The sequence below is a fragment of the Myotis nattereri genome (assembly GCF_964212035.1).
Source record: "Myotis nattereri genome assembly, chromosome: 2".
Classification (NCBI taxonomy): Eukaryota; Metazoa; Chordata; class Mammalia; order Chiroptera; family Vespertilionidae; genus Myotis; species Myotis nattereri.
This window is the reverse complement of record NC_138076.1, coordinates 192,554,756-192,565,809: the sequence shown is the minus strand read 5'-3', so window position 1 is coordinate 192,565,809 and position 11,054 is coordinate 192,554,756. Positions and strand designations below refer to the sequence as shown.

The 11,054-nt window shown below is 45.3% G+C and overlaps 1 protein-coding gene across 1 annotated transcript; it reads left to right on the top strand.

The window, feature by feature from the left end:
- The first annotated feature begins 2,275 nt into the window (after positions 1-2,275).
- GABARAPL1 (GABA type A receptor associated protein like 1) lies at positions 2,276-10,794 on the top strand. The gene is made up of 4 exons (XM_081082600.1): positions 2,276-2,654; positions 7,158-7,236; positions 8,277-8,395; positions 9,537-10,794. Exons 1-4 carry the CDS (start codon positions 2,565-2,567, stop codon positions 9,600-9,602), a joined length of 354 nt encoding a protein of 117 aa, XP_080938726.1. The 5' UTR covers positions 2,276-2,564; the 3' UTR covers positions 9,603-10,794.
- The last annotated feature ends 260 nt before the right edge of the window (positions 10,795-11,054 follow it).

Genomic DNA, 11,054 nt, shown 5'->3' with positions numbered 1-11,054 from the left:
TCTGAAGTTGAGGAGGTACGTGCCTGTGGGGGAAGGAGAGCGGGGAGGGAATGGCACAGGCATGCTCTCTAGACTGAGAGAGAACTGGGACCTTCATTTTCAAGGGTTTTAATGGCTGGGTGTTTAGGGGAGGTCTTAGGGGAGAATCAATAGAATATTCAGCATCTTTATGCTGATGTACCAAAATGAGATTTATTCTCTTAATTTGTCTGTCCTTGGGTGTGGTTGGCAAATGGCAATAATTGGGGTTCTGTTATCTGTCTTCGTGAGTAGAGTGATTTATGCTATTTACCCTGTGGTTGTGGAGGTGAAGTACAAACCATTTACTATTTACTCTTAAGTATCCTTGGTTTAGGGAAGACAATATTTACTATCAGGTGGCTGCAAACTGCTGTTTACCTATCTTAGCTTCCCTATTCTGCTTGTCCTGAATTTTTTCTAGCTTCTTACCGCTCTGTAACAATATGGTTTTATTATATTTATTCTGGCTTTAGTGGGTTCTCTCTCTCTCTCTCTCTCTCTCTCTCTCTCTCCTCTCTCCTAGAAATGATAAAGACAAAACTTAAAGACTAATTAAGAATGGATTTGAATAATAGTGGTGGTTTTAAAACATGTTCACAGATTCTTTAACATGCCTCCCATCTCTGGGGTGGATTTTCACCCATAAAAATGATTGAAAGATGCCAGGGTGAAAAATAATTAACATCAAGAAGTAGGGCTATACAATTCACTTTCCTGTTTCAACAGTACAACTTAGTTTTTTTTTATTTTGTGGCTTTATTTTTTTAAATCAGAGACACTGAGACTTGATACAATGTAGGTGACAGGGGCTGCCCTTTGTCCCATACAGTTTTTAAAAAATATATATATTTATTGATTTCAGAGAGGAAGGGAAAGGGAGAGAGAAACATCAACTATGAGAGAGAATCATTGATCGGCTGCCTCCTGCACGCCCCCTCCTGGGGATTGAGCCCACAACCCAGGCATTTGCCCTCACCAGGAATGGAACCCTGACCTGGTTCATAGGTCCAAGCTCAACAACTGAGCCATACTGGCTGCGTTGTCTCATACAGTTTTCAGAACTTCCTGAGCTTGTTCTGGGTAAGCAGCCCTTCCTCACACTTATACTTTCTGCTGCCCTCCCCCAATAGGTCCCTGCCATCAACAGAGGCTGGAAAAGCCTTAGTCCAGCCGTGGGCCGTATGCCCGCCGGCCGGATCCGGCCCGTTTGAAATGAATAAAACTAAAAAAACAAAACAAAACAAACAAACAAAAAAAACCGTGCCCTTTTATGTAATGATGTTTACTTTGAATTTATATTAGTTCACACAAACACTCCATCCATGCTTTTGTTCCGGCCTCCGGTCCAGTTTAAGAACCCATTGTGGCCCTCGAGTCAAAAAGTTTGCCCACCCCTGCCTAGTCCCTTTGATTCTTGGTGAGGTACGGGGAGGGCCCGCCACCCTTTCTGGTGGCACTTTCTATTCACCTTGGGGACACTTAAGCAGTAGTCCTATCTATCCTTCAGGTAAATGTTTGTATAAGAAAGAAAGTTTGAGAATAACTACTGAGTTAATCACTTCAATCTTGGTATTTTCTGTCCCCATCTCCTGAGCTAACAGGACAAAGTGAATCATTTCTATATTTGAGCATGCATGCAGCCCTTGGAGTCATGGCTGACACCCCTCTGGGGACCTTGGTTGCACTTCATGCCCTTCACCTAATAGGGCTCTTCGAATTCCTGAGTCACGGTTTGTTTATGTTCCTGCTCCAGGCGCAAACGGCAGCAGGAACACAAACAAAATGACGCCAACGCGGTGAAGGAGGGGTCACGGGCTAAGGAAGCCAGCCCAGCTCCCAAGGTGCCCGGCGGGTGCAACTGAAGCAGCCAAGGGCTGCATGCAAGCGCAGGGCATGGCATGTCTGCACCGGCCAAAGGCACCCCAGGACCCCCTTCCCGGGTTCCCCAGATTCCAGATCCCAACCAGCTGGAAAAGGCTGGTTTTTCCCCCAGTGTGTTCGTTTTTGGACCCAACCAAGACGCAGCGAGGAAGAGGGAAGAAGACATCTTTAGAACATATTTTTTTGGTTTTAAAACCTTTTTGCATGTCACGCTCTCCATAGAATAAGAAGTATAAAATCTGTTTCTGTTTGCAATGGATTCTATTCAGGAAAAGGTTAGATAGGAAGAGAAGACACTGAAGTCAACCACGTGTCTGTCTCCCCCACCCCCCATCCCGCGGGGTCCGGGGCGCCGGGGGCGGGGCGAGGGGCGGGGCGCCGTGACGTCACAATCCCGACGCGCCGCCGTGTTGTTTTGTGTTCCCAGCTTTCGGGGAAAGCCGCCGGGTTCTTCACTCGGCCTTGCTGGACCTGCAGACGCGAGGAGCCGAGATCCCTTCCCAGAGCTCGGCCTAGAGCTGCGGTGCGACGGGAGCTGCCATTTCCGAGGCGATCCTGAGACGTCCTGAAATTTGGCGGAAGGAGGCCCGACGCGAGCGACGCAGTCACCAGCCCTGGAGGCAGGCCCCCGCCCGGGGATCTTAGAAACCCTGCGGTTCATCATGAAGTTCCAGTATAAGGAGGACCATCCCTTCGAGTATCGGAAAAAGGAAGGAGAAAAGATCCGGAAGAAATACCCGGACAGGGTCCCTGTGAGTTGCGGGGGAGGGAGGAGGAGGAGGGGGAGGGGGGCATAGAAGGACGGGGGGAGGGGGGCGAGTCGTGATGGCTGCCCTAAGGCGCAGCGGCGCGCTGGTCCCTGCAATTACTCGTCCCTGCTCGCCCGTCACTGCGGGAGAGCCAGCGGAACGGGTGCGCCGACTGCGGATCTTTAAAAACCCATTTTCCCGGGGCCCGCACTCCTCTTGGCAGCGGACCGCATCCCCCCGCGGAGTCTGCGTTTGAATGACTCAGCGGTATCCGAGGCTGTGTGGGTTGGCAGGCGCTCAGAAGGTGGCCCTGTTGTGCGAGGACGGTTAGGTCGGGCCCGTCTGTTTGCTTCCTTTCAGGTCGCAGGGAAACTGATTTGGGCGAAAATCTCTGGTTGTTGCTCCCATAGATGTCTGCCTTAGCTGGCTCTCCCTTAATCGAGTTGACTTTTGGTCCTCATAGCATTGGGTTTGGGAGGCAAAGGTTCGGAAGCCAGTGGGCCTTTTTTTTCTTTTTTCATTCTGTTAGGGTTGCGGGGTGTGGGGGGGAAAAGTGCCCCAAGACCGGCCTGGCCCGGGAAACAAGGTCACGTTCTCTGCGCAGCAGCCGGGCTGCCTGGTTCTTGGCTCCCGGGCTGTGGGGGCAGGCAGCTTCCTCCGCTGCTTATTCTGACCAGCTTGTCATTAGACACAGTCAGGAAGGCCCGGGCGTTTTTCTCTGGGTTTTGGGGACCCTGGTTAATGTAATTGAGGAGGAACAGAAAGGGTATGTTTCTGCATCCGGGCGTTTTTCCCATCACCACCCCCCTCCCTCCCCCGCCCCCGTCACTTGCCGGGTTATTCTCTCCTGTGGGCAACCAGCCGGATTGGCGAGCAGAAGACTGTTACGGGTGTTAGAGGGAGCAACAACCTTTATATTTTGGGGATGAAGGAGCAGAAACTTTAGATTGTAATCTCTATCTTCAGGCAGGGACATTAAGATCCATGTTGCACATAATTTACAGGTAAAGGAATTTCGATGATCTGACGTTGCTTTCTTGACCCAGCAGGTATGCTCAGGCCTCCTCACCGATCCTTATCTAAATGTCATGATCTCACAGCCACCAGGGCAACCTGGTAGAAACGGGAACAATCCTTTTCCTCTAAGGACAGTCCTTTTCCTCTAAGGAAGAGGAGACGTGAGGGCTGTACCATTCTCTGGAAATTGCACACCAAAAAGGATCCTTCGCTTATTGCTTTGCTGGTCTCTGGCTCTTGGATGACCGCTTCTAAAGTTTCTCCCAAATCGGGTGATACTCCACTCTCCTATAATAACATCTAGAAGTGACAGTTAACTGTATTGATAGTTGGCCGCGTACCTGAGCATTTTCTGCCTGTAGTCATTCACTCTATCTTAATCATCCGCCCACCATCATAATCCCCATTCTATAGAGGAAGACTGAAGCGCACAGATAAATGAAGTAACTTCCTAAAGGCTTCACACAGCTGGTCTGTTGCAGACCTTGGATTGCAGCCCTGCTTTGGGTGCTTCCTGCTATAATGCTCCTCCGTGTCTAATACAATTCTGTCAGAATTAAGTGTGTGCACTGTGTACCTCACAGGTATTGGATGTAGAGAATAAACTGTTGCTTCCATCAAGAGTCCAGGGTGGTATGGAGCTCTGTTCTTAGTAGCTCTGTGTATGTTCCCAACTTTGAAATGTACCTGTTCCTAAATCTAGCTAAATTTCCTATGTTTCCTTAACATTGAGATCCATCCCAGTCCCATTTCCATGCATTTACCCGGAATGTTTCAGCTAATTCTCCCTATTCCCTTCTGCTGAGTTTGGTATTAAATTTTCACAAAATGGTATAATTTGTAAACTATTTGGACCATCACTCAGACCTCATCGTCCCTCCAGTTAAGTTTTAACCGGTAATAAGCCTCCCAGCTGCTCCTTAGGTCCTCAGCCTGTGACCTTCTTTCTAGCTGTGACGCAGGAAGAAGAGCTTTGCTGAGTTCTGAGGTTTGATCCCACTTTGGGGTAGAACCCTGAATCTTGTTAAAGTGTTCTGCTTACCAAATAGAGGGTTAGAGTAGATTATTTCCAAACCCCCTTTCAGCTCCACCGTTGATGGGTGGTGGTAAAGCAGCCACGTACCCTGACGCTCACATAACTCAAGCTGAGCCTCAGCAGAGTCTCCAGAGCGGCCACACCTGAATAGGAGTGATTGTGCCTCGAGGGAGAAGGGTTTCATGGGTTCTTAAAATGACCTTCATAGCTACAGTGTGTTGAAAACCTGTGACATTGCAGGAAACTGTTAGGCACAGGTTGTCTATTTTTTTTTTTCACTGTCTATTTTTTAAATACATGAACTGCCCCAAGGAGTACTAGCCACATTTCATTTCACAGAAGAGAAAAACATGAGCAAAGCCTCTGGCCCAGAGCTCACTGTAAGAGAGTAGCAGAGTTGGGATTCTTGGAAACCTAAACATTTTCTGGTAAAGCAGCGCTTTACTCCTCTCCTTCCTTTTCCTCTCCAAGTCCTCCCACCTACTCCCCCTAGCGGATGTCTTCTTTGCAGTTGGCTTTTTTCTGCTTCCTTGTTGTGGTTTCCTTCTTTTATTTAAAAAAAAAAAATGATTTCAGAGAGCAAGAAAGAGATAAAAACATCAATGATGAGAGAGAATCATCGATTGGCTGCCTCCTGCACGCCCTCCCCTCCCCCCCCCCCCCCCCCCCCACACACACACTGTTTGGATGGAGCCCAAAACCTGTGACCTTCTGATTCATAGGTTGACACTCAGCCACTAAGCCACATCGACTGGGCTACTACAGATTTTATTTTTAAGTGTTATGCTCCTTTGGTCTTAATGGTATAGGATTATTTTTCTCTGTATACATAAAATAAGTTTTTCACTACTGTTTTTTGTTTTTTTATTTTAGAGAGAGAGGAAGGGGGAAAGAGAGAAACATTAGAGAGAACCATCAATCAGCTGCCTCCTGCAGGCCCCCTTCTGGAGATGGAACCCCCAACCTGGTCATGTGTGGGGGACTTGAACTGGCAACATTTTGATGCACAACCAGTGAGCCACACTGGCCAGGGCAGTTTTTCACTATTTTAATCGGTCTCCTTAAATTTAAAAGCTTTAGACACTTTCCTCTAAGCCAGTCCTTGTGTTTAGATACTTCTGTGTAATTCACAAAGCATTTTCACATAAAATTTTATCGGTTACTCAAGTCCACCGTATCAGTACCATAACTTTGTAAAGGAGATGTTGGAAAGTTATCATCTTCCCTTTACTCATTGGAATGCTGAAGCTTAGAGAGGTTAAGTGACCTGTTGAAGATCAAACAGCTACTGGGGATACTTGGCCAGTGTTTATTTCTGCTTCTGTAATTTTCCTATACTTTCCAAATCCTCTGTCTAGGGTAATGATAGTTTCTAAACTAAAAGTCTAAATCTCATGGCTTTATAATAGATTTTAAATATTTAAAATTTAAATATAATATGTATGGATTATAAATCTATAAATACTAAATATACTTTTGTAGTATGTAATTTAAATTTAAATATATTATTTAAATATTTAAAATGTTAAATATTTATAAGTCTATTTTATAAATTTACATGAGTAAAAAGTCTTTAATTTTTTAAAAATATTTTTTTAAGTTAATTTTTTTAGAGAGAGAGGAAGGGAGAGGGAGAGAGAAACATCATGTCAGAGTGAATGAAATATCGATCAATCGAATGGCTGCCTTCTGCACGAGCCCGCAACCTGGGCATATGTTCTAACCAGGAATGGAACTAGCAGCCTTTTGGTGCACAGGATGATGCCCAACCAACTGAGCCACACTGGCCAGGGCAAATCTTTAATTTTTACTCCTCCTGTGGAAATCTATGGTTTTTCTAAATTTTCAAATATAGAAATATTTATAGACATTGAAAAATCCCTTGAAATTTTAACATAATATTTATAAATGGGTTATTGTACTGAGATAGCACAGAATATCACTCTGTAAGAACTATTTTACTACTTAATTCTTTTGCTTAATAAAATAGTGTCTTGAACTTTTTTTTGTGGTCATTCTCAAAAAATTTGACAAAGTATAAAATTTAAACCACATCATCTATAGCTTTAATAAATGGCATTTATAAGAAAGAAAACTAACAGGTACTCTGGACCATTTGAGAAGACCTAGGCAACCTTAATGCTCTAATTAAATACCAGAAGGCATTTATCCTATAGTATACCCGATGGGTAACTTGTAATTACTTAAAATCAAGATTCTTTTTACTTTTCATCACATGCCCTGTCCGTCCTCTTGTTATTGCAGTAATAAAACTACTACAACCTTTCTAAGAAAGCCCATTTCCCCATATATTTGTAAGGGAGAATAAGAAATGCAAAAATGTTCCTGGGAGTAGTCAAACTCACTTCAAATGGGGAAACGGTAGGACGTGGAAGGGAAAATACTAGGTTGGTTTCCGTAGTTTTCATTCCATTCTTTGACTCTCCTGCCAGGTGATCGTGGAGAAGGCTCCTAAGGCTAGGGTGCCTGATCTGGACAAGAGGAAGTACCTGGTGCCCTCTGACCTCACTGGTAATGCTCCTCTTCTCTGACCCTTCCCCCCATAGCAAAGCATTCCCAGTCCTTCCTGTGTGCATGAGATTGTGAGACTGAGGACGTAGGTTGATGAAAGTAGGGTTCTTCAGAAAGTTAGGTTATTCAAAATGGTGACATAATTATTGCACATCACCAGCCCCTTAAGCATTTCGCATCATAGTGCCTTGTTTGATGCAGGCACAGAAAAGTATAAACCATTGAAAGAGATCAGATGTCTATTATTTAAAGAGATCAGATGTCTGTTATTTAAAGCACTTAACATCATCTTTGTTACTATGATGTCACTTTATTCCAAGAGGAAAGCCAGATTAGTTTCTTGCGAGAATCACATTTTAGAGATTCTCAAATGATTTCCTTGTCTCCCCAAACAACATTTTTTCGGTTAACGTTTTACAGATACTTTGGTTAACGCTTGGAATTGCAGAGGATATATTCATTCTTCACTTTGATCCTTAGTGGAATTATCACTGCATCCAGGAGACACTGGAAAGATTTTCAGATATGTTTGCTCTAGAGGTCTTAGATTTAAATATCAGCCTTCAGTGTGCTCCGTAAAAGGGAAAGCGTTGAACTCCATTGTCCCAGCATTGGGATGAGTGGTGGTGCTAAGGTTACTGGAGTCGAGAAGACCACTTCCCATGACTAGTTTGTGTTAGGAAGGAAGTGTTTCAAATCAGACTTAGACAATGCTGGGGCTGTTGCAGTCTGGATATATAGTGTTCCCTCAGAGCTGTCCTCAGGCTCAGCGTGGATATGCTAGCACCGGGTCTAAATTTGCGTAAATGAAGGTAAGCTCCTATTTTCTGAGGAATAAACTGCTCAGTGGCCTGTTACAAGTACAAGGGAGTACAGGTCTGAGTTTCACTGTATTTCTGTCGCTATGGGACAGTCATGGGCTCTGTTCAGATGGTGTGTAAAGGTGGTCCTTTAAAGGGAGCAGGTGTAGCAGGATTCTCCTAGTCCCTTGTGTTCTCTCCTCTTGCCTTTCTTTTATAAAACCTTCGTCCTTCATCCAGTTGGCCAGTTCTACTTCTTAATCCGGAAGAGGATCCACCTGAGACCGGAGGACGCCTTATTCTTCTTTGTCAACAACACTATCCCTCCCACCAGTGCTACCATGGGCCAGCTCTATGAGGTAATGGTCCTGGTGACAACAGTACGGACAGGTCTGGTGTTCTCCGGCTTTTGTTCAGTGCATTTTGATAACACACCTGGGAAGTGGAACAGGAGGTGTTGTCTGTCAGGATCCTCTTACTCACGGCGGGCACTGTGAGGCTCTGTGCGGTTAGACAGCACTGTCTTTCAGGAACAGAGCAGCTCCTAAATGCAGTCCCTTTTAATTCTTGTTCCTGTCTTGCCTTGCCTGGAGTATTATTATTTTTTTAATATATTTTTATTGATTTCAGAGAGAGAGAGAGAGACAGAAACATCCATGACGAGAGAGAATCATTGAGCGTGTGCCCTGACCGTGAATTGAACTATGACCTCCCGGTTCATAGGTTGCCACCCAACTACAGAGCCACGCTGACCAGCCTTGCCTAGAGCATTTTAACAGGGGATTCTCGTTATTGAAACAGTAGGAAATGGCTTTTGATTGTGAAAGTTTCAAATAAACTGAAATTTATAATTAAGACCAAAATCTTTAAATTGTTTTAACAGGTAAACTCAGCTGGAGAGAATAATGTATGTGATTTTTTAAAAATACATATTTTTATTGATTTCAGAGAGGAAGGGAGTGGGAGAGAGAGAGAGAGAGAAACATCAGTGATAGGAGAGAATCATTGATCGGCTGCCTTCTGCAAACCCCACAGTGGGGATTGAACCCCCAACCTGGGCATGTACCCCGACCGGGAATCGAACCATAACCTCCTGGTTCATAGGTCGATGCTCAACCACTGAGCCATGCTGGCCAGACCAATGTTTGTGATTTTATTTGGTTTTCTTGGTAAACTGTCAGAATCCAATATGAGAAAACTATAGTGTAGGACTTTGTCTTGATATATCACCTAAGAGTGTAACTTACTCCTGAAAGGATTTCACACAAGATGTTGCCTCCTGTGCCCCTTTAGTGAGTTAAATAAACTTGGAATATTCTAATCTAATTGTTATCCCGTGGCATATATTCCCTATTAGTGTATATCTCAATGTGCATGTTTTGTTGTATCTGTGTTTTCCTCGCTAGATAGAATGAGCTTTTAAAGATAAGGATTATGTTCTAGTCGTGGAGATAATGAATGGGATGATGTTTTCTGACTTGTCCTCATCTCTTCCCCTAGGACAACCATGAGGAAGACTACTTTCTGTACGTGGCCTACAGTGATGAGAGTGTGTATGGGAAGTGAGTGGTGGCAGCCCAGCAGATAGGAGCACCTGGACTCGGGGGAAGGGGGAGGGGAGTGTGTGGGATGTGGGGAAGAGATCGTTAGCTCCCACCATGGAGGAGACAGAAGGTGAAGACACCTGGAAACACTACACCGTACACACCGTCATCATATTTTCACCTGCTCAACTGGTATTTTTTGCTGCTTCCTCGGCCCAGGGAGAAAGCATGTCAGGACAGAGCCGTTGGATTAGCTTTGCTCGAGGAATGGAGAGGATATAATTTCATAGCATTGCTGCGAATTAATTTTTGTGTTCTTTTGTTTTGTTTGTTTGTTTTAGAAGAGACAGGAGGTGGGCAAGTGGGGGCCAGAGATGATTGTGGACTAGCATCAACTTCCGGCTCTCCCTTCTCTTCAGGCAGAGATTCTCTGACATTTGCACAATTTAGCTGTGGGGAGGGGAATGTTTTAGGACTACTGGTAGTGGACCATTCCTGGGACCAAAAGAGACACATTGTAATCCAAACATTGTGCCCCATCTCTCCTATCTGTACACCTCCTCCTCCTCCATCTCCTCCTTCTCCTCGCCACATCCCCCACCCGCCCCCCCCCCCCCCAGTCATAATCTCACAGACATCAAGCACCACCCCAGTGATGGGGATAGATGTCAGACAGAAATTTAGATGGCGCTCACTTTAGGAAAAAGGACATGACAATGAAGGTAGTTTTGATAGCATTAACTGGAACTGATGAAGTATTGAACATCTCTGCCCAACCTGCTCGCTCTCTGGTGCCCTTAATCCCACCCCTACCTTGGACTTTAATGAGCCTCAGCCATTTCCAATCACAGACTCAACGGCTGTCCTCCCTCCCTGCTGTCCCTTCTGTCTCACAGGCACGGAAATGCCAAGTGATGGCCAGCTGCTTCCCTCCTGGGGTTTTCATTTACTGCAGCTGCTAGTTAGAAAAGCTGGAGAGGGTGACTTTGAGTAATTCGTGGGGCTTCTGTTGATTCTGATTATTTTCACTTTAGGGGTTATTCTGGGTGGGGGTGGGGAGCACTCAGACATGACATTTCAGCTCATCTCTGCTCACAAAAAGGGTTCTTCCTGTGTGGGGGAATCTGGGTGTTGATTCTGTCAGCTGCAGGTTCTTGTGTAATGTTTATGCTGTCAGGCCAAGGAAATAAAGTAATTGTATACCTTAAACTCGCCGTGAGTTCAGAGCTGTTGTCTTTGCTTAGTATGCATTACGATGGATGGCGGGTGGAGTCTCTGAGAAGAACATCTGAGTGGGTGACTGGTGGCAGTATTCGTTCACATGTGGTCAGACGTGTACAAGTTTGCTGACCAGGGGCTACCATCCAAATGTGCGTGTGGAGGTGGGGCAGTGCGGCGTGACGGTGGTGTGTGCGTGGTAAATGCTTTGTCACTGTTTTATGTGATTTTCTAAACTGGCGGGGGAAGACCGCCT